The 23,527-nt window shown below is 38.3% G+C and overlaps 1 protein-coding gene across 4 annotated transcripts in view; it reads left to right on the top strand.

The window, feature by feature from the left end:
* Positions 1 to 23,527, top strand: part of LOC129562047 (UDP-glucuronosyltransferase 2A1) — a 66,034-nt gene that overhangs the window by 24,969 nt on the left and 17,538 nt on the right. Inside the window, exon 1 of one of the 4 annotated variants that reach the window (XM_088836372.1) lies at positions 1,343 to 1,544. The exons of 2 other annotated variants lie outside the window; for them this stretch is intronic. Coding sequence is in view for 1 of the 2 variants with exons in the window: in XM_088836371.1 (XP_088692497.1) it covers positions 9,417 to 10,140 (724 nt within the window). In the remaining variant the exon portion in view is untranslated. Of the gene's footprint in view, positions 1 to 1,342; positions 1,545 to 9,414; positions 10,141 to 23,527 lie in introns of those variants that run through there. One more of the 4 variants, XM_088836371.1, reaches the window with a different exon arrangement.

Below are 23,527 nucleotides of genomic sequence, written 5' to 3'. Positions count from 1 at the left end.
AGAACAAAACCCCTCAAATATCTATTTTGAAAGAGATAGAAGTAAAGTGACTTAGCAATAAGTAAGTAAATGGGCCTCCCTGGTGGCTCAGATGGTAAAGAATTCGCCTGCAATGCATGAGACCTGGATTTGATCCCTGGGTCAGGAAGATCCCCCCAGAGAAAGGAATTTGCTACCCACTCCACTATTCTTGGACTTCCCTGGTGGCTCAGAGGTTAAAGCGTCTGCCTGTAATGTGGGGGACCTGGGTTTGATCCCTGGGTCTGGAAGATCCCCTGGAGAAGGAAATGGCAACCCAGTCCAGTATTCTTGCCTGGAGAATCCCATGGATGGAGGAGCCTGGTGGGCTACAGTCCACGGGGTCGCAAAGAGTCGGACACAACTGAGAGACTTCACTTCACTTCCAGTATTCTTGCCTGCAGAATCCCATGGACAGAGGAGCCTGGTGGGCTATAGTTCTTGATATCGCAGAGTCAGACACGACTGAGCAACTAACACTCACTCAGCAAGGAAATATCTAACTGCATTGGTTAAAAACTCTGTTTTATTTGTCAGTGAGGATATCTTTTATGAATGAAGTAAATTACAATGATCATCAATTCAATTTTAAATATGCTTCTAACTCCAAATGGGACAGGCCTATCTGGGAATATAGACTGATCATTTTTCATATTCAGAAGTGAATCTATAAATAAATCTTGTCCTGGCCAATTGTTCTGCAAGGTATCTTCAAACTACACTGAGCCTGATTTATCTTCCACCGTCAGAGAGATTTGCTGTACATGCAGCCACAGGTAGTTCTCAAGTGGGCAGGACTAGGTACTAGCCTTTGCTATAGCCACAGGAAGGCCGAGGACTTGAATGTTGTAATGAAAATAGTTAAACTGATAAGGAAACTGAATGGTCCCATTTTGCCTGTGTCATTTGGTTTCCTGGTCTGTCTCTATTTTCCCCAGCACTCTGCAGACAGAAGAGAGGAAAGACCAGTACTAATCTATGTACCACTCAGCCAGTATAGCCTGTGTTGACAAAAAGAAAAAAAAAAAAAAATGTCCGATGTGAGAGTTGCAAGTTAAGTTTCATTGGGGGCAATATGAGGACTGCAGCCTAGGAGACAGCCCCTCAGGTAGCTCTGAGAAACTGTTCCAAAGAGGTAAGGGGGGAAGGTCAGTATATATGTGATTTTGGTAAAGGGGAAGGACATGCAATCAAGTGCATATTTTTTGTAGAAAGTTTCTGCTGGTTTCATGAAGCTTCTGCTAATCATGAGAAGCAACTGTCACCATGAAGAAAGATTTTAGTGTTTTTCTAGATATAAGGAGATACAAGAATTGGACTTATAAAATCAACTCCTGAGAAAATCTATCTGAGGACTTGTCCTGCCAGTTTCCTGGAGCACAGAGTACCTCATTTCTGTTCTCCACCTTGAACTCCTTCAGGGGGTGTTGGAGATCAGCAGCTTCAGCAGGATATTAATCCTTGTAGAGGTGGATGGCGAGCATCCATGGCAAGTGCCAATTTGTGGCTGACACCTGCTTTTACGTGTAAGTACCATATAGGTTCCAAGTTGGTCCCTCTTTCCCTGCTGCTAAATTTTAGATATATTCCCTATAACTAACTCTATCTTTATCCAGACCATTAAAAAGACAGATAATATAAACGAACCTCATAACATTTCCCCTCTAGCACACTTGCCTGAAACTGTTCTAAACTACTTAGTACATTTTCTGCGTTTGATTTCTGGCTGCCTTTTGAGTCCCAGTGTTTTTGTTTGTTTGTTTTTCTGTATCCCACTCCCATTCTAATCACCATTGCCAACATCTCTTTTCCCTGGAAAATGTGGATCTCTGTTAATCTGCCCTCACATAGGCTTTTAATTTCTTCTCACATATGGTTTTCCTATGGTTAGTGTTGTGAGCTTTTTAAGATTCTGTGTAACCTTTCTTGCAAGTAAAACATAAGTCATAAATTGTGCAGCTCATTGCAATTTCGCAGTATGAACCCATGCATCCAGAACCCAAACCAAGAAGCAAAACATTATTACACCCGTAATTCCCTAACCTTCCTCATATCAGTCCTGACTACACCCATCTGAAGATAACAACTTTCTTGACTTCTAACATCACAGATTAAATTTGACCAATTTAAATCTGTATAAATGAACCACACATTATGGCTCTTTTGTATTTTGCTCCTTTTATTTAACATCATGCTTCTTATATTTGTCCAAGTTGTCACATGTAAATAGAGTGTGTTCATTCTCATAGCTATACAGAATCTTTTGAATTAATGTAAATTTTACTTATCCGTTCTACTGCCAGTGGTCATGTTGGCTGTCTTGGTTTTGGCTGTGTATGCTAAACACCGCTACCAACATTCTTGCACATGTCTTTTGGTGAATACAAGTATGTTGTACTACAAGGTGTGTATATAAGAAAGGAATTGCCAAGTCATAGGGTATGAATCTGTTTAGCTTTAGAAAATACTACTAATTTTCAAGTTCTTGTACCAATTAATAATCTCATCAGCCATTTACTAGTATTCCAATTGTTCTCCATTTTCACTTAACTGGGCATTTCTTTTCGTTCTTTTACTTTAATTGTAACCATAATGAAGTGCAGTGCTGTCTCATTATTATCTTTTATTAATAATAATTTGCATGTATCTGTTGAAAGTACATAAAGCACACAGTGATTTTCATATCAAATGTATATACCTTTGTGACCAACACATCAATCAATCTCTAATATCCCTTTCTAACATAGCTGCTCTCTAGTCCTTTTCAGACACTTATCAGACTAAATAACTCCTACCACTTAGCTCATTCTTCTTATTTATTTCCATCTGTGGCCCTGTTTCTCTTTCTCCATTTTCAGTCAACCCCATGCAGTGGTTGGAGAGGCTTGTGTCAGTTGCTGTCAGCACTCATAGTAAATGAGTAAGGGGTCTATGAGACCGAATAATGTTTGATCTCCAGCTCCACTGACAAGGACCAAACACTCTCAGCAGGGGAACTTGTGATCCCTACTTTCCCAAAATTCCATCACCCTTGTGGACACCAAAGACTAAGCCTGTATGTGAGTCAACAGATGACAGACCCAACAGAAGCACCCACTCTCCTGGAGCCTCAGGCAGCAATACCAGTGACACCAGTGGTAACAGGGCACCGAGGACTCCAAAGCTGTGACACGCCAGCACCAGCAAACACCTCTGACAGAGTTAGTGGAGGGTGGAAAGTGCCTACTCTCAAATAGAACTAGAGCGAGAGCGTGTAAGAAGAAAATCTATCGTGTCACCTATTGGAAAACAATAGAAGGGCAGCTAATTTCTAACCCATTGAATCTTTCCTGCTCCTTCTTGCTGCTGCTGCTGCTAAATCACTTCAGTCATGTCCCGCTTAGTTGCTCAGTTATTCACTGGTGTCAGACTCTTTACGACCTCATGGACTTCAGCTCCCCAGGCTCCTCTGTTCTTGGGATTCTCCAGGCAAGAATACTGGAGTGGGTTGCCATGCCCTCCTCCAGGGGAGGAGGTTGCTTTCCCAACCCAGGGATCAAACCCAGGTGTCCCACATTGTAAGATAAATATTTACCAGCTAAGCCACCAGGGAAGCCCAAGAAGACTGGAGTGGGTAGCCTATCCCTTCTCCAAGGGATCTTCCCCATCCAGAGATCAAACGGGGGTCTCCTGCATTGCTGGTGGATTCTTTACCAGCCTAGAAAAGAAAGAAAACATTACCTGAAGAAGAAAGGCGTTCACTACTTCAAATGTGCCAGCAGAGGAACAACTCAAGCTTCATGAAGATCCACAGTAACATTATACCACAAAAAGAATATGAAAATTCTCCAAAAACCAAACTTAAAATCACAGAATATCATAATCTGACAGAGAAGTCAAAATAGCTATCATGGAGAAACCCAAAAAGTGACAAGAAAATTCAGGCAATTCATTGATTTCAGGAACGAGATTAATGAATTAATTAACAGAAAGAATAATTTACCAAGGATATTTAAACTTTAAAAAGAATCAAGCAGAAAATCTGGAGCTGAAGAACTCAACTGGAGGTACAATGCTCCGATTCCAAACTGTATTACAAAGCTATACTAATCAAGACAGCATGGAATTGGCTGGAAAATAGATACATAAATCAATGAAACAGAATTGAGAGGCCAGAAATAAACTCACAAATATGCGGAGAATTATTTTATGACAAAGCAACAAGGAACATACAATGGAGAAAGGATACTCTACTCAATAAATGGATACCAAAAAATTTTATAATTTATAATTTTATTTTTTATTTTATCTAAAAAATTTTACACAGAAATTTACACTGCAATCATGAATTACAATGTTTTATTGAATTATCCATAATGTTTTAGCTATTTTTCTTATTACTAATTCTAAAATTGTCAATATTATATATGTGTTTCTAAGTTGACATTGATGTTGCTGATATTGTTTAAAGTTGAACTATATCTATCTATATATGGCTAAAACACAAGTAACAATGAACACGTCTAATATACTCATCTTGATTTTTAAGTGCCATTCTCTAATGAACCATTTCTTCAGCATTGTTTGAAGAAATGGTCAGTTCTAAGGTTGGGACAGTGAAAATAGTAGATGATCCTGAAACATTTTGTGGTTTCAAAAAGTAACAAGTAATTGAAAATGATGGGGCCATACCTAAAGGAAATCAATGTATGAAAAGGTTTCCAATATCTGTGACAATTTGAACAATAAAATAAATAACGATTATAATTAAATGTATAAAAATACATTTTTGAGTTATAGCAATATAAGTATAAATAAGTGAATAGAAGGAAATTTAAATTCTAATTAATATAGAAGGAATCATTGATTTTTTAATTGACTGGGTTTTTAAGATCGATATTTTATATAATCGTGATAAAATGATCAAAACTAGAAATTCTTATGAAAAATTATCAATTATCCTGCTGATGCCCTTTTTTCTTTTCAGTATACAGTCCAAGTTTCCTCCTTGCATTTACTTGTCCAGTCTCCCTACTCCAGTTTGTGACAGTTCCCACAGGCTGTCTTTGTTCTTCTAAAGAGCACTGGCTAGTTAATTTTTAGAATATCCCTCAACATTTTTTCTGGTATTTTCTTGTGATGAGGGAGAGATGATGTATTCAGGGTAAGAATACGATAGAAGTAACTTTGTGTCCTTCACAGTGAGATGCCTGACAGGTACATCATATAGACAGTTTATTACTAGTGACCATATTTTGATCACTTCGTTACGAGTGCATCTGCCAGGATTCTCCCTATTTTCCCCTTTGTGATTAACAAGCATCTTGAAGGAAGATACTGTGAGACTGCAAATCTTACTAATCATATGTTGGCACATATTTTTATAATCCTTTACAATAAAATTCCAATGAATACTCAGAAGGAATAATGGAAATAGAAAATCACTCTTAGGAAAAATATAGTAATAATCCTGAAGGATATACAGAAATCTCAATTTAATTTATAATTGCTTATATCTAAAATGACTACTTTAAAATTTAAAGTAGTTGGAAGATTTAGGTAAAAGAACAGAAATTTAGGGCTTAGTTGTGCAGTATGGCTGCGTGAAAAATGCACAAGCTCTAAAGAGTAAAAAAGACTTGAAAGAGGAAGCCCTAGTAGACAAAACCAATAACTAGATTCAAAGGCCTTAGACTATTCTTCATGCATATTTAACATTCTATCATTGCTTCCATTTTTTATTCACAACTTTATTCTACATAATGTCTTTTGATTTCTTTTTTGGGTCACTGTTTATTTGTACAGCTGTGCTTAATCTACCCTTCAGTCTATTTATTAACTTAAATCTGATTTATTGAATTCTTAAATTCCAGAAATTCACTTTTGCAAATTTTCACAATTACTCTTTTTAATCTCTTGTTTCTTCCCAATATTTTCAGACTTTGCTTTCATACCCTTAATTTTATTGTAAAAAATAATTTTATTTTTAATTTCATACAATAATATTTTAAATCGATGAATTCATATTTCTGGCTTCTGGTGCTTTTGCTGGTTCTCAAAAGCCTTGGTTTCTTTTAACAGGGAGGTGCTTGTTTACCTTCAGATTTTATCAGTGGGAACCTTTGAAGTTAGGTTCAAAGTTTCTTCAAAGAGGCTTTACTAGTTTGAACTGGAAATCCATATGAAGATTGACTGTAAAGAATTATAAGAGATCTTTTACATCTACACACCACCAACTCAAAACTAGCAATTATCCTTGCTGTAAACTTCTGTGTAAGTGAATTTGTTTGTAAAAGGGAGGCCATATCTTGATAATCTAGCATTACATGAACACATGCAGGGTGTAGGATCCTGGCAAAGCTTCAAACTTTCCTTCTCTCCACTCTTGGCACCTACAGTGTGTTCTAAAAAGAAACAGCAAGATTGAACATCAGAATTCCTGCCTTGACTTTGTTTAGGGGTTCTGTCTGCTGACTTTTTACTTTCTTGAAAATCAGAAATGAGCTTTTATGGGGAAATTTTATGTTTTATTCAGAATTTTAAATGTTTCAGTTGGATATAAGTGAATAATGCCTATACTTTTAAATTTGTGAAAATGAATCATTCTTCAAAATCTGAGCTCTACCTTAGTTTTCTCATATAATAAAACAACTTAGAGATATTTCTCTATTCAGGCAAGAATAGTGGAGTGGGTTGCCATGCCTTCCTCCAGGGGATTTTCCCAACCCAGGGATCAAACCCAGGGATTGAGCCCCGGTCTCCTGCATTGCAGGCAGATTTTTTTTTAACCAGCTGAGCTACCAGGGAAGGCCAATAACATGTATACTGAGGTCAATTCCTAATCTGTACTATATAACCTCTGCTCTCTCTTTGACTTCATTTAAACTTTTTTACAACATATGAACTTCATCATAGCGATTAGATACATGTATCAATCTTTGTTTAATCACTTTTGGGCTATTTATCCTGTATAAAATGACTTTTATCCTCTAAGATTATAACATTGTCTGTTTTCTCTTAGTGAATTTATGGTTCTGTCATAGCTTTCTATTTTCTCATTCTCTTTTGGATTATGCTTTTTACCAGTCATTAGCAGAGTTTATCGGAGAAGGCAATGGCACCCCACTCCAGTACTCTTGCCTGGAAAATCCCATGGGTGGAGGAGCCTGGTAGGCTGTAGTCCATGAGGTGGCGAAGAGTCGGACACGACTGAGCGACTTCACTTTCACTTTCATTCATTGAGAAGGAAATAGCAGCCCACTCCAGTGGTCTTGCCTGGAGAATCCCAGGGACAGGGAGCTTGGTGGGCTGCCGTCTATGGGGTCGCATAGAGTCAGACACGACTGAAGCGACAGCAGCAGCAGCAGCAGAGTTTATGCAAAGTCTAATTATGCAACACAACACAGCTCTCAATCCTTGATCCTAGATTATTCTTTGCATCTTTAAGCAAACCTACTCTGGGTTTTTGTTTTGGCAAAACAGAAAAGCTCTGAAGGGACTTGAAATTTCAATATGTCTCTTTCAAATTATTGAAATGAATATTATTTTGTAACTGAACATAACCCTTGGTATAAGTATGTCACAATTCTTAGAACACAGATACATTAACATTTTTTTTCACTTATAAGTAATACTTTTCAACCTACTAAGTAGACTCTTAAAGACTTAGCTAACTTATAATTTCATCGTTATCTTCCTCCACTAAGCAACCTCCTTCATGAGCTTTGCCCTTCCTCATTTTATCTATACCTTCTATGATCCATCTCCCTTATATTTGTAGAAGTATAGGGAGAAGTATTAATTATCGGGCTAATTTATTTTCTGCAATAATCTATGAGATCATTTTGAATTAGAAATGTATCTTACTTGTTTCTCTATACCCTGTGCATGGTATAGAATCCAGTATAAAATAAGTGCTAAAAGTTGCTTGTTGAAGGCATGAAATATCAAATGTTTTGAAGAGAAATTGGAATTGGACTGAAATACAGATTGATGATGGGACACAAAATCTGTACTCCTAAATATTTCCCCTCCCTTAAGATTCACATACATGTTCAATCGTTAATGACACATGGCAGGTCAAAAAAAATTTCCATTCCCTGGTGGCTCAGACAGTAAAGCATCTGCCTGCAGTGCGTGAGACCCAGGTTCGATCCCTGGGTTGGGAAGATCCCCTGGAGAAGGAAATGGCAACCCACTCCAGTACTCTTGCCTGGAAAATTTCATGGACTGAGGAGCCTGGTGGGCTACAGTCCATGGGGTCGCAAAGAGTCTGACAGGACGGAGCAACTTCACTTCACTTCACTTCACTACTCCTTTAGTGTTTTGCGATTTTACTAGAGTTCTTATCACTCTCTGATCGCTCAGAGTATAAACCAAGCACTCCCTTGTTAATGACTGAGCACCTCTCACTTCTCATCAGTCACGGCTCTCATTCTAGACCCTCCATTTACAAACCAATATTATATTCTCCCTGATACTCTGATCAAATCCTGCTGTCTTAAAATTTAATTTTAACTACTTACATATGCTTTTTTTCTTTGCAACTCAAATAATATTCGGATGCCAGAATAGTTTTATTAAAGGACATATATGATCATTTTCTGTACCTGATCTGAAAATTTGAGTACACATCTTTTTATGAAGATTAAAACTGAACCCAGTGTATAGCATTTAAGGCTCTCCAAAGTGTCCTATTTTAACTAATATTTCCCTTTTCTGCACAGTTCTGTGTTAGCCTCTGCTCCATACATACTGAACTAACAACTGTATACTTAAATAACCATGACTTACATATCATTCATCTTTTTATCCTTTTCTTCTATTCAACTTTAAAATCCTTCTCCTGTATTTTTTGCTTCTGAGTTCAGCTGAAATGTCCTCTCTGTGTCGAAGCTTTGTCTGATTTCTTCACATTAGAGTGACAGCATATTCTGAGACCCTGAAATGCTGTATCTTTGTACAACATTTAGTACATTCATATTCCTCCTATATTAGGCAATGTATGTGTTTATCTACATGCTAGCATGTGAGAAACATTATGACAAGACATACATTTTCGTGTTTCCCCAAATTATTAACCATCATGTTCCATGAGATGCACCATATTATTTGCTAGATATATTTAAATGGGTTCTATCATATTTTAAAAATGACAATAAAACATTATTTTTCTCTATTTTGGTCTATTTTTAAAACTCCTAGAAGTTTGCAATCATTTCCTCAAAAATATATAAATATTTCCTATCTTCTCCTGAACAAATATCATGCCCAGTTAACAACTGGCAAAGTTCTCTGCATGTAAGTTTCCTAACTCCAGAAATTAATTTTTAACTTGATCGATGTCTAAACTGCCACTTCAATTTTGTGCCCAACAAGCATTCAGCGTTTGCAGAGCAGTGTGTGAGGGAGCTGGTATCATGATGTCCAAGAAATGGGTTTCGGCAATTCTACTGCTGCAACTCTGCTACACTGGCTGTGGATTCTGTGAGAAGGTCCTGGTGTGGCCCTGTGACATGAGCCACTGGCTCAATCTAAAGGTTATTCTGGAGAAACTCACGGAAAGAGGCCATGAAGTGACTGTGTTGGTGTCTTCACAAAATTTTATCATTGACAACAGCAAGCCTTCCACAGTGAACTTTGAGACGTTCTCAGTGCCGCAGGACAAAGAGACTGCTGAAAATAATCTAAACGAATTTTTAGATCTATCTGTTAATGTCATGCCAACATTGTCACCCTGGCAAGCAGCAAAGAAACTTCAAGATTTTTTCCTTCAAATAAGTGCAGATTTAAAACTTGTCTGTGAGAGTGTTGTCTACAACCAGACAATCATGAAGAAACTCCAGGACACCAACTATAATGTTGTGGTTATAGACCCTGTGATGCCCTGTGGTGAGCTGATTGCTGAGATTCTGGGAATCCCTTTTGTGTACACACTAAGACTCTCCTTGGGTAGTACAATGGAGAAATACTGTGGGCAACTTCCATCTCCACCTTCCTACGTGCCTGTTGTCATGACAGGATTACCAGACAAAATGACCTTTCTGCAAAGGGTAAAAAATTTAATGTTTACCATTTTTTTTGACTTCTGGCTCCAACAATATGACTCTCAGCTTTGGGACCAGTTTTACAGTGAAGTATTAGGTAAGAGACTCTGCTTTTCACTCTAAAGTAATTATCAGAAGATGCTGAGGAGGTTTCAGAAAAGTCTAGGAAGAGGAAAGGAATATATTTTTAAAACTTTCACTGTCACAAAAACTCCACAATTGATATCAAAGAACTGTGGTTCAATAACTAATTGGGGAAGGGAGGCAAGAAATTTCTTGCCATGGTTTCTGTTTCTTTACAGTCCTCTATTTATTAGGATACTTCAATATTTAAAAGATTGTTACCAAAACAAAATGAAATTTAAAACATGCTAATAAATGTCAATCCAATGGAATATGTATTTTTGTCAGATGCAGGATATCACAAATAAGTCTAATACATTGAGTTTTCATAGAGGAGACATTTGATTTCTTACTGGTTAAGTGAGTGTAATTTGTTCAAAGAGGAAGATAGTCTCCTTGCCTGATTTTAGTAATAGTCTGGAACCTGAGCCATATTAACAGTGGTGTTAAATTTGGTATATAACTTATTTTGTCTGAATTTTGCTCTACAAATTTTGAAAATCATGGAATATTAGATTTAAAATTTAAACCATCCTCCTTTTGGACCAGAGTACCATGTATTCCTATCTCTCATAAATTTGGGATGTAATTTCAGTAAGTCCTATGAGTACTGCTTCATCATAATGGGTCATACTGAGAAGTTTCCTAGTATGCTTTATATTTTTGGAGAAGTATAATATAGAAAACTTAAAAATTAAGCAGAAACTTGAAAGAGTTTATAACTCGAGATGTTAAAACAGTGTATTTTTCACTTCACTAGTTATGTACATTCTATTTTTAATCACCTGCCTTTTCTAACAAAAAATGGTTTTGCTTTGCAATTTTCAAATGTCTAGGTCTTATCTGATTGCATCACTGAAACTGGCTTTCACTCCAAATGCTGTTTTGTTTTTAATTGAAGTATAGTTGATTTAAAAGGCATTAATTTCTGCTATATAACATAGTGATTGAGTTATACATATGTATTAATTCAGTTCAGTTACTCAGTTGTGTCTGACTCTGTGACCCCATGGACTGCAATACACCAGGTTTCCCTGTCCATAACCAACTCCCAGAGCCTGCTCAAACCCATGTCCATCTAGCTGGCAATGCTATCCCAGCATCTCATCCTCTATTGTCCCCTTCTCCTCCTACCTTCAATCTTTCACAACTTCAGGGTCTTTTCCAATGGGTCAGATCTTCACATCAGGTGGCCAAAGTATTGAAGCTTCAGCCTCAGCATCAGTCCTCATTTGATCTCCTTGCTGTCCATGAGACTCTCAAGAGTCTTCTCCAACACCAAATTTCTCCAAATTTCAAGGCTTCAGTCACCATCTTCAGTGACTTTGGAACCCAAGAAAATAAAGTCTGTCACTGTTTTCATGGTTTCCCCATCTGTTTGCCATGAAGTGATGGAACTGGATGGCATGATTTTTGTTTTTTGAATGTTGAGTTTTAAGTCAGGTTTTTCACTCTCTTCTTTCACTTTCATCAAGAGGCTCTTTATCCTCCCTCTGGGTCATCCCTGCACACCAGCCCCGAGCATCCTGTAAGGGAGGTGCCAGGGGGGTTCAGGAGGGGGAACTCATGTACACCCGGGGCGGATTCATGTCCATGTGTGGCAAAGCCAACCAATATAATATTGTAAAATAATTAGCTTCCAATAAAAAATTTTTTTAATTAATTAATTAATTTAACTACTTAAATTTCAGTTCAGTTCAGTCGCTCAGTCGTGTCCGAATCTCCGCGACCCCATGAATCACAGCACGCCAGGCCTCCCTGTCCATCACCAACTCCCGGAGTACACTCAAACTCATGTCCACAGAGTCGGTGATGCCATCCAGCCATTTCATTCTCCGTCGTCCCCTTCTCCTCCCGCCCCCAACCTTTCCCAGCATCAGAGTCTTTTCCAGTGAGTCAACTCGTCGCATGAGGTGGCCAAAGTATTGGAGTTTCAGCTTTAGCATCAGTCCCTCCAATGAACATCCAGGATTGATCTCCTTTAGAATGGACTGGTTGGATCTCCTTGCAGTATAAGGGACTCTCAAGAGTCTTCTCCAACACCACAGTTCAAAAGCATCGATTCTTCGGCAATCAGCTTTCTTCACAGTCCAACTCTCACATCCATACATGACCACGGGAAAAACCATTGCCTTGACTAGACGGACCTTGGTTGGCAAAGTAATGTCTCTGCTTTTTAATATACTATCAAGGTTGGTCATAACTTTCCTTCCAAGGAGCAAGCGTCTTTTAATTTCATGGCTGCAATCAGCATCTGCAGTGATTTTGGAGCCCAAAAAAACAAAGTCTGACACTGTTTCCACTGTTTTTCCATCTATTTCCCATGAAGTGATGGGACCAGACGCCATGATCTTTGTTTTCTGAATGTTGAGCTTCAAGCCAACCTTTTCACTCTCCTCTTTCACTTTCATCAAGAGGCTTTTGAGTTCCTCTTCACTTTCTGCCATAAGGGTGGTGTCATCTGCATATCTGAGGTTATTGATATTTCTCCCGGCAATCTTGATTCCAGCTTGTGCTTCTTCCAGCCCAGCATTCCTCATGATGTACTCTGCATATAAGTTAAATAAGCAAGGTGACAATATACAACCTTGACGTACACCTTTTCCTATTTGGAACCAGTTGGTTGTTCCATGTCCAGTTCTGACTGTTGCTTCCTGACCTGCATACAGGTTTCTCAAGAGGCAGGTCAGGTGGTCTGGGATTCCCATCTCTTTCAGAATGTTCCACAGTTTATTGTGATCCACACAGTCAAAGGCTTTGGCATAGTCAATGAAGCAGAAACAGATGTTTATCTGGAACTCTCTTGGTTTCTCCATGATCCAGCGGATGTTGGCAATTTGATCTCTGGTGCCTCTGCCTTTTCTAAAACCTGCTTGAACATCTGGGAGTTCACGGTTTACATACTGCTGAAGCCTGGCTTGGAGAATTTTGAGCATGACTTTACTAGCGTGTGAGATGAGTGCTAGCTGATTGAAAAAAAGAGGCTCTTTAATTCTTCACTTTCTGCCATAAAGGTGGTATCATCTGCATATCTGAGGTTATTGATATTTCTCCAGGCAATCTTGATTCCAGCTTGTGCTTCATCCAGCCTGGCATTTCACATGATGTACTCTGCACAGAAATTAAATAAACAGGTGACAATATACAGACTTGACGTACTCCTTTCTCAATTTGGAACCAGTCCATTGTTCCATATCCAGTTCTGTTTCTTCTTGACAATGATAATCTCTAGTTGCTTCCATGTTGCTGCAAATGGAATTATTTCATTTTCTTCTATGACTGAGTAGCATTCAGTTGTATATTAGTGTTATATCTTCTTGATCTATTCATCTGTTGATGGGCATTTAGGCTGTTTCCATGTTTTGACTACTGTGAATATTGCTGCTGGGAACATAGGGGTGCACGTATCTTTTTGAATTATAGTTTTTTTTCCATATGTCCATGGATAGGATTGTTGAATCCTATGGTAATTATAATTTTACATTTTAGAGGAAATTTCCTACTCTTTACCATAGTGACTGTATCAACTTACACTCCCACCAACAGTGTAGGAGTGTTTCCCCACACTCTCCCCAACATTTGTTATCCCTCCAAATACAATTTGAGAGTCATGAAGAAACACGAACTAACAAAGATCATATTGGGTTGGGTGTTAGAAATAATTTAACTTCCTTAACGCAGTAGTTTGCTAGGGCTGTTATAACTAAATTTAGAAGATTCAGTTCAGTTCAGTTCAGTTTAGTCGCTCAGTCCTGTCCGACTCCTTGTGATCCCATGAATCGCAGCACGCCAGGCCTCCCTGTCCATCATCAACTCCCGGAGTTCACTCAAACCCACCTCCATCGAGTTGGTGATGCCATCCAGCCATCTCACTCTCGGTCGTCCCCTTCTCCTCCTGCCCCCAATCCCTCCCAGCATTAGAGTCTTCTCCAGTGAGTCAACTTTTCTCATGAGGTGGCCAAAGTATTGGAGCTTCAGCTTTAGCATCAGTCCTTCCAATGAACACCCAGGATTGATCTCCTTTAGAATGGACTGGTTGGATCTCCTTGCAGTCCAAGGGACTCTCAAGAGTCTTCTCCAACACCACAGTGCAAAAGCATCAATTCTTCGGCCATCAGCTTTCTTCACAGTCCAACTCTTACATCCATACATGACCACTGGAAAAACCATAGCCTTGACTAGACGGACTTTGTTGGCAAAATAATGTCTTTGCTTTTTAATATGCTATCTAAGTTGGTCATAACTTTCCTTCCAAGGAGAAAGCATCTTTTAATTTCATGGCTGCAATCAGCATCTGCAGTGATTTTGGAGCCCCCAAAAATAAAATCTGACACTGTTTCCACTGTTTCCCCATCTATTTCCCATGAAGCGATGGAACCAGATGCCATGATCTTAGTTTTCTGAATGCTGAACTTTAAGCCAACCTTCTCACTCTCCTCTTTCACTTTCATCAAGAGGCTTTTTAGTTCCTCTTCACTTTCTGCCATAAGGGTGGTGTCAGCTGCATATCTGAGGTGATTGATATTTCTCCCGGCAATCTTGATTCCGGCTTGTGCTTCTTCCAGCCCAGCGTTCCTCATGATGTGCTCTGCATATAAGTTAAATAAGCAGGGTGACAATATACAGCCTTGATGTACTCCTTTTCCTATTTGGAACCAGTCGTTTTTCCATGTCCAGTTCTAACTGTTGCTTCCTGACCTGCATACAGGTTTCTCAAGAGGCAGGTCAGGTGGTCTGATATTCCCATCTCTTTCAGAATTTTCCACAGTTTGTTGTGATCCACACAGTCAAAGGCTTTGGCATAGTCAATGAAGCAGAAATAGATGTTTTTCTGGACTTGCTTTTTCCATAATCCAGTGGATGTTGGCACTAGGTTGCATTAAAAACAGAAATTTATTTTCTTTCAGTTTGTCAAGCTAGAAGTCCAGGACCAAAGTTTTGCCAGGGTTGGATCTGAACGGCTTGTGGATACCCACTTTCTTGTTTTGTCCTCTCACGGTTTTTCCTCTGTATATGCAGATCCTGCATGCATGCTAAGTCTCTTCAGTTGTGTCCTACTCTTTGCAACCTTATGCATTGTAGCTCGTCAGGCTCCTTTGCCCATGAGATTCTCCAGGCCAGAATACTGAAGTGGGTTGCCGTGTCCTCCTCCAGGGGATCTTCCTGACCAGATTAAACTTGCGTCTTGTGTCTCCTGCATTGGCAGGCAGGTTCTTTTCCACTAGTGTCATTTGGGAAGCCCATATGTATATCCTGCTGTTGCTGCTGCTGCTAAGTCACTTCAGTTGTGTCCGACTCTGTGCAACCCCACAGACGGCAGCCCACCAGGCTCTGCCATCCCTGGGATTCTCCAGGCAAAAACACTGGAGTGGGTTGCCATTTCCTTCTCCAATGTGTGAAAGTGAAAAGTGAAAGTGAAGTCACTCAGTCGTGTCCGACTAGTAGCGACCCCATGGACTGTAGCCCACCAGGCTCCTCTGTCCATGGGATTTTCTCGGCAAGAGTACTGGAGTGGCTTGCCATTGCCTTCTCTGCTTTACCACTAGTGTCTCTTATTCTTCTTCTAAGGTGATCTGTCATATTGGATTAGGGCCCACTCTTATGATCTCATTTATATTGATTACCTTTAAAAGATATACCTTCAAATACTGTCAGACTTCAGTGTTTTAATAAAGAGGAACACAATTCAGTCCATAACACTGATTTTTATAGAGACGTTGTTTCACAGAACTAAGATTAAAAAAAAAAACACTTTAAAAATCCTTAGCTTTACACATGACTTTGAATTTACACTGTATTGATTTAACGATAAATAACATAGTGACCAATAAACATTCCTGCATGCTTCCCTGGTTGCTCAGTAGTAAAGAATCTACAGCAGTGCAGGATACATGAGAGACTTGGGTTTGATCCCTGGGTCAGGAAGATCCCCTGGAGGAGGGCAGGGCAACCCACTCCAGTGTTCTTACCTGGGAGATCCCAAGGACAGAGGAGCCTGGTAGGCTAGAGTCCATAGAATTAAAGAGTTGGATAGGACTGAAATGATTGAGTAGGCAGACATAGGTGCTTTCTCGGTCTAGGCAAAGTGTTAGGCTCTATGGATTTGAGATAAATAAGACCAGTGCCTTGGCCTCAATCTTCTCTCAGAAACAAATGCAAAACACAGAACTAGAAACATATTCTGATAATTAGAGATGCTGTCCTAGTTTCAACTGATAACTTACTGAGACATTTGTTGTATTATGCATAAATATAGAAAAGATAAAGGATTCTGTATGGGTACATGTTATACAAAATATGTAGTCGTTTTAGGATCAATGGCCAATTTTTAACTTTACCACCTTTAACAGGTTTCTCATTTACTGTAGGTACTGTCATCGATTTTCATTGCTTTACTCTTTCGTCTTCTTTATGAAGCAATTCTGAAGGCACTATGAGTATAATTTTATTCTTGATGTAACGAAAAATTAGCTAGTACAAATTGCTAAAAATTTGAATGGAACAAAGTATATATATAATGAATGATAATTGGCTCTATGTTTTTCCTGCATAAGCACTCTTATCTTTTGTCTTTACATGAAGATATTGTCTAAGTATTAAACATAAATTTATGTGTATGGGTGTGTGTGTGTATGTGTGTGTGTATATATATATATATGTATATATGGGCTTCCCTGGTCACTCAGATGGTCAAGAATCTGCCTGCAATGCAAGAGACCTGGATTTAATCCCTGGGTTGGGAAGATCCCCTGCAGAAGGAAATGGCTACCCACTTCAGTATTCTTGTCCAGAGAATTCCATTGACAGAAGAGCCTGGAGAGCTACAGTCCATGGGGTTGCAAAGAATCCATGAGCGATTAACACTTACCTTGCTTATATATATGTGTGTATATATATATATATATATATTTTTTTTTTTTTACCAGTTCAGTTCAGTTCAGTCGCTCAGTTGTGTCCGACTCTCCGCGACCCCATGAATCACAGCACGCCAGGCCTCCCTGTCCATCACCAACTCCCGGAGTACACTCAAACTCATGTCCACAGAGTCGGTGATGCCATCCAGCCATCTCATTCTCCGTCGTCCCCTTCTCCTCCCGCCCCCAACCTTTCCCAGCATCAGAGTCTTTTCCAGTGAGTCAACTCTTCGCATGAGGTGGCCAAAGTATTGCAGTTTCAGCTTTAGCATCAGTCCTTCCAATGAACACCCAGGATTGATCTCCTTTAGAATGGACTAGGAACAGTGATATTCATCTTTACCTATTTTCACTTAATATAGATTTGACATCTTTCCTCACAACATATTAAAACTTGTTATTCTTTGAATTGATTTAGCAATATTCATATGAATGTGTGTAACAAATCATTTAATTTGTCTAGTGTGAACGCTATAAATTGTTCCAGATCTGTTGTTATTAAAAAAAAAAGAACTATTTCCCTAAAATTTGTACCTACATTTCTGCTACAATGCCTTCTAAAATTTTTGAGTGATTTAGCTCTTATCCTCAGATCTTTTTTTAGGTAGCCAGCAATTATTCCATTTTCTTTGGACTCTTTATCCTATTGATCTCTAATTGGTCTGGCATTTTAGGAAATCTAAATCCTTAATTTTCTATGATAGGCCTTACAAACATCTCTTCAAGTCCCTCAGTGGACTCAGAAATTTATCAATATAAATCAATAGATATAAATATTTTATATATTTTAAAATATTATACATGTAATTTCATATTTTAGAAAATATCATACCTATAAAAAGTGAAGAAATGTAAGTACACAGTTGAGAAAAATAAAAAAATAAACTTCTGTATGCCTTATAAAGCAAGTCAAGAAATAGATCGTTATAGTCCTTAGAAACGCTCTTCTGTCAGTAGAAACCACAAGCCTGACTTTGGTGAACATTTTCTTGGAAATTTTACATCTATCATTATATATGACTTCTTTAACACTCTACAATTTAATTTTTTAATATTATACATACAAACATAGAAGTGTTATTTATGCAGAATAATTTTTAGGATACAATCATGTGTTTGCATTTTTTTTATGTAATTAATTTATTTTTTATTGGAGGCAAATTATTTTACAATATTATATTGTTTGGTTTTGCCATACATTGATATGAATTTGCTCCGGGTTTACGTAAGTTCCCCTTCCTGAACCCCCTCCCACCTCCCTCCTCCCTTTATCCTCCCTCTGGGTCATCCCCGCATGCCAGCCCCGAGCATCCTATAACATGCATTGACCCTGAACTAGTGATTCGTTTCACATATGACAACATACGTGTTTCAGTGCCATTCTCCCAAATCATCCCACCCTCACCCTCTCCCATAGAGTCCCAAAGACTGTTCTATACATCTGTGTCTCTTTTGCTGTCTCGTATACAGGGTTATCATTTGCATCTTTCTAAATTCCATATATATGTGTTAGTATACTGTATTGGTGTTTTTCTTTCTGGCTTACTTCACTCTGTATAATAGTTTATAATAGCCAGGACATGGAAGCAACCTAGATGTCCATCTGCAGACGAATGGATAAGAAAGCTTTGGTACATATACACAATGGAGTATTATTCAGCCATTAAAAAGAATACATTTGAATCAGTTCTAATGAGGTGGATGAAACTGGAGCCTATTATACAGAGTGTTTGCATTTTTTAAAGCTCTGTAGATGGTATTCTGTTGTATACCTGATGATTTGTGTATTGACAACTAGCTACTTGGGCTTCCTAGGTGGCTCTAGTGGTAAAGAACCTGCCTGCCAAGCAGGAGACATAGGAAACATTCGATCCTTGGGTTGGGTAGATCCCCGGAGGAGCATAGCAACTCACTTCAGTTTTCTTGTCTGGAGCATCCCATGAGCAGAGGAGCCTGGCGGCTATAGTCTATAGGTTTGTAGAGTTAGACACAACTGAAGAGACTTAGCACGCACACGACTATTTATACTTTATCATGTAACACTGCTGTTATGAACATTCTTGTGTGTGCCCTCTGTTGTAGAAAAGCAAACATGCCAACACAGTATAAACCAGATATCTATGCTTAAATCTTTATCTGTATTTTCCCCTACTAGGTAATTTCAGACTTTTGTCAAAAAATTATACTTTAACCAAGACTATACAGATTTTTACCTTAACCAACACAGCATTTTATTGCAAATTGTACCACATCTTTAGGCAGCATATTATCGAATGAGTTTTATTAGTCAACGAGGAATAATTGACATACCATAAAATTCACACATGTGCAATGATATTCATTATGTTTACAAAGTTCAGCAACTGTAACCATGTTGTAATTTTATAATTCCCCCAAAGAAATGATTTTTCTGGGCTTTGTCAAAGTGATAGATCTGAAATTCTATCTTAGGTTTCATTTAGAGTTCCTTCATTATTACTGGCTTGAGTAACTTTTCATATTTTGTGGGCTATTTTTGTTTTTTTCCGTGAATATCCTTCTCTTGTTGTTAGTACATTTTTTTTTTCTAAAGAGTTTCTTGTGTCTTCATTATTGTTTCAATAAATTCTTTTTATATTCTAGATAAGCCTTTGTTAGTTTCAGGTACTTTAGAGACTTTGGCAGTTTATGAAGTGCTTCTCATTCTCTTAAATATCATATGAAGAACTTTGGGTTTTAAACCTAATAAAGTAAAATAACTAGCCATTTTCTTTTTAAACACTTGAGGAAATTCATTCTTACTCTAAAAGCATAAAGATTTCCTTTTATATTGTCCTCAAAGAAATCATGGTTTTGTTTTTGAAGATTTTAATCTACTTTGTTTTTCTGTATTTTGTTTGTTGGGCTCAGTTTCTCTTCTTTTTACTTTTCTTCCTTTGCTCTTCCTTCTTCCTCTTTCTCCCATTTTATTCCTTCCCTACCCTCTTCTCTCTTTTTTTTCTCCCTACTATTGCCCAGGGATAGAGAGTTGTACCATTATAATTTATTCAAAGCTTTTTCTTTTTCCTACTTATCTGCAATGCTTCTTGTATCATTAAGAATTTTCACTACTTAAGTGGTTTTTCTTTGATTCATTATGATATTTGCTTTCTTCTATATTTGTTCTTGTTTCTAGCTTTTTTAAGACATAACTGGACTCCCCTGGGGGTCCTGTGATTAAGACTCCATGCTTCCACTGTAGGGGATATGGGTTCCTTCTCTGGTTGATGAATTCAGTTCCCACCTGATATATGGCATGGCCAAAATAAAAAAAAAAAAAAAAAGAGAGAGAGGTAATTGACACATAATGTGAAAGTTTAAAGGGCACAGCATGATAACTTGCTATACAGAGAAGTGTAGAAAAATTTTCACCATAATTATAACCTCATATATTTACTTATTTTTGTGGTAAGAACAGTTAATATCTACTCTCTTAGGAACTTTTGAGCATTAACCATACTTTTGAGTGTTAACCATACTATTATTAGTCACCATACTGAATATTAGATCCCCAGAACTTGTTCACCTCATAACTGAAAGTTTGTACCCTTTGATCATCTCCCTAAATTCCCCCATCACTACCTGTCCCTGACAACAACCAATCTCCTCTCCTCTTTGAAGTAGCTTTTTTTTTTTAAGACTCCACATTTCAGTGAAATCATACATTATTTGTTTTTCTCTGTCTGACATATTTCACTTAGCATAAGTTTCATTCATTTTGCCACAAATGGTGACATTTCACTCTTTTTCATTGCTGAATTATATTCCATTGTATGTACATACCACATTCTCTCTATCCACCCATCCAAAAGTAGACTTATGAACTGTAGCTAGAAGGGGCTGAAACTGAGTGTTGGGCCCTTTTAGGATCTCTGAGACCACAGACAAAAGTGTCTCCTACTGGATCCCTGAGCAGCAGGTCTGCAAATGGACTGTAGCTGTGATGGGGTTGCAGCTAAGTAGGGAACTCTTCAGCATCTCTTGGACTGTACCCAGATTTCACAATCTCCTGTCTAAATCTCAGGGTTCCCACAAGACACATATGTCTGTGAATAAATGCCAAATCATTGTTGTTAGGAGTGGGTGGGGGTACATAATAGACATCTTATTTGGTCATCCTGTTCAAAATATCTGGAAGGATAACACCTTCTCCCCTAGTATCTCTTCTGGAATACCTTTATTATTCGTAGCCCTTTGCTTTCTAAATAGATTTCTAAAATTAAATGTGAAATTCTAAAAAAGATGTTAAGTTTCATGAATCTTGGGATTTTGAGATTTAGTGAGAAATACAAGGAATCACAGTGAGTCAGTGAGTTAAGAATCCTTCTGAAATGCTGGGGATGCAAGAGACAGGGGTTCTATCTCTGAGTCAGGAATATCCCCTGGAGGAGGGCATGGCAACTCACTCCAGTATTCTTGCCTGGAGAATCCCATGGACAGAAGGGCCTGGCTGGCTACAGTCCATAGTTTTGTTTCATGACTGAAGCGACTGAGCACGCAAGCATGCACGAGCAATCTGTAGATAAATTTGGAGAGAATGAACAACTTTATGAATTTTGATTTTCTTATCAACGAACATGATAGGTTATGTATTTTCTATAAAGAGTTTCGGCAAGACTTTATAATTCTAATCTGCATATTTTATGATTCTTTTTTAAAAATATTCAAAAACTGTAAGTTGAAATATACAATTTAGTTATACTTAATTCATACACAGAAATTGTAGCTGCCATTTCATCTTTTTTATATTATTGAAATAATCAAACTCTCACATTCATTCTAATAACAAAACTGTATATTCTCTTGGAATAAACAGAGTTTCAGGTCATCTAAAGAGACATTCAAGAGCAGAGACTCAGAATTGGAAATCATCACAGGAACTAGACCCTGGGTAGGAGCACATAAAGTATAATTAATGAGTTGCTGGAAAATTATTGTGGACACACCTGAAAGCTTAAAAATCCAGTGGGAGCCAGTCATAGGGCTCAATTCAGTTCAGTCACTCAGTCATGTCCAGCTCTTTGTGACCCCATGGATTGCAGCACACCAGGCTTACCTGTCCATCACAAACTTCCAGAGCTTGCTCAAACTCATGCTCATTGAGTCAGTGACTCCATCCAACCATCTCATCCTCTGTCATTCCCTTCTCCTCCTGCCTTCCATCTTTCCCAACATCAGGGTCTTTTCTAATGAATCAGTTCTTCACATCAGGTGGCCAAAGTATTGGTGCTTCGGCTTCAGCATCAGTCCTTCCAAATGAATGTAAAGGGCTGATTTTCTCTAGGGTTGACTGGCTTGATGTCCTTGCTATCCAAGGTACTCTCAAGAGTCTTCTCCAAACCACAGTTCAAAAACATCAGCTCTTTGGCACTCAGCTTTCTTTATGGTCCAGCTCTCACATCCATACATGACTACTGGAAAAGCCATAGCTTTGACTAGACGGACCTTCATTGCCAAAGTAATGTCTCTGTTTTTTAATATGTTGTCTAGGTTGGTCATAGCTTTTCTTCTAAGGAGCAAGCATCTTTTAATTTCATGGCTGGAGTCACCATCTGCAGTGATTTTGGAACCCAAGAAAATAAAGTCTGTCATCGTTTCCATTGTTTTCCCAACTATTTGCTGGGGAAATGGTGATGGGACTGGATGCCATGATCTTAGTTTCTTGAATGTTGACCTTTAAGTCAACTTTTTCACTCTCCTCTTTCACTTTCATCAAGTGGCTCTTTAGTTCCTCTTCACTTTCTGCCATAAGGGTAGTGCAATCTGCATTTCTGAGGTTATTGATATTTCTCCTGGCAATCTTGATTCCAGCTTGTGCTTCATCCAGCCCTGCATTTAGCATAATATACTCTACATAGAAGTTAAATAAGCAGGGTGACAATATACAGCCTTGATGTACTCCTTTCCCAATGTGGAACCAGTCTGTTGTTCCTTGTCTGGTTCTGACTGTTGCTTCTTGACCTGCATGCAGAATTCCCAGGAAGTGGTCAGGTATTCCAATCTCTTAAAGAATTTTCCAGTTTGTTGTGGTCCACATGGTCAAAGACTTTAGTGTAGTCAATAAAGCAGAAGTAGACTTTTTTTTTGGAATTTTCTTGCTTTTTCAATGGTCCAACATATGTTGGCAATTTTATTTCTGGTTCCTATACCTTTTCTAAATCCAGCGTGTACATCACAAGTTCTAGGTTCATAAACTGTTGAAGCCTAAGTTGGAGAATTTGCTAGTGTGTCAGCTGAGTGCAATTGTGTAGTAGTTTGAACTTTCTTTGGCATTGCCTTTCTTTGGGATTGGAATGAAAACTGACCTTTTCCAGTCCTGTGGCCAGTGATGAGTTTTCCATATTTGCTGGCCTATTGAGTGCAGCACTTTCACAGCATCATCTTTTAGGATTTGAAATAGCTCAACTGGAATTTCATCACCTCTACTAG

This window comes from Moschus berezovskii, chromosome 5 (assembly GCF_049115385.1).
Source record: "Moschus berezovskii isolate FMDL1 chromosome 5, NW_MosBer_1.0, whole genome shotgun sequence".
Taxonomy (NCBI): domain Eukaryota; kingdom Metazoa; phylum Chordata; class Mammalia; order Artiodactyla; family Moschidae; genus Moschus; species Moschus berezovskii.
Note: the sequence above shows the minus strand (reverse complement) of the source record. Positions and strands in the feature narration are given on the sequence as shown.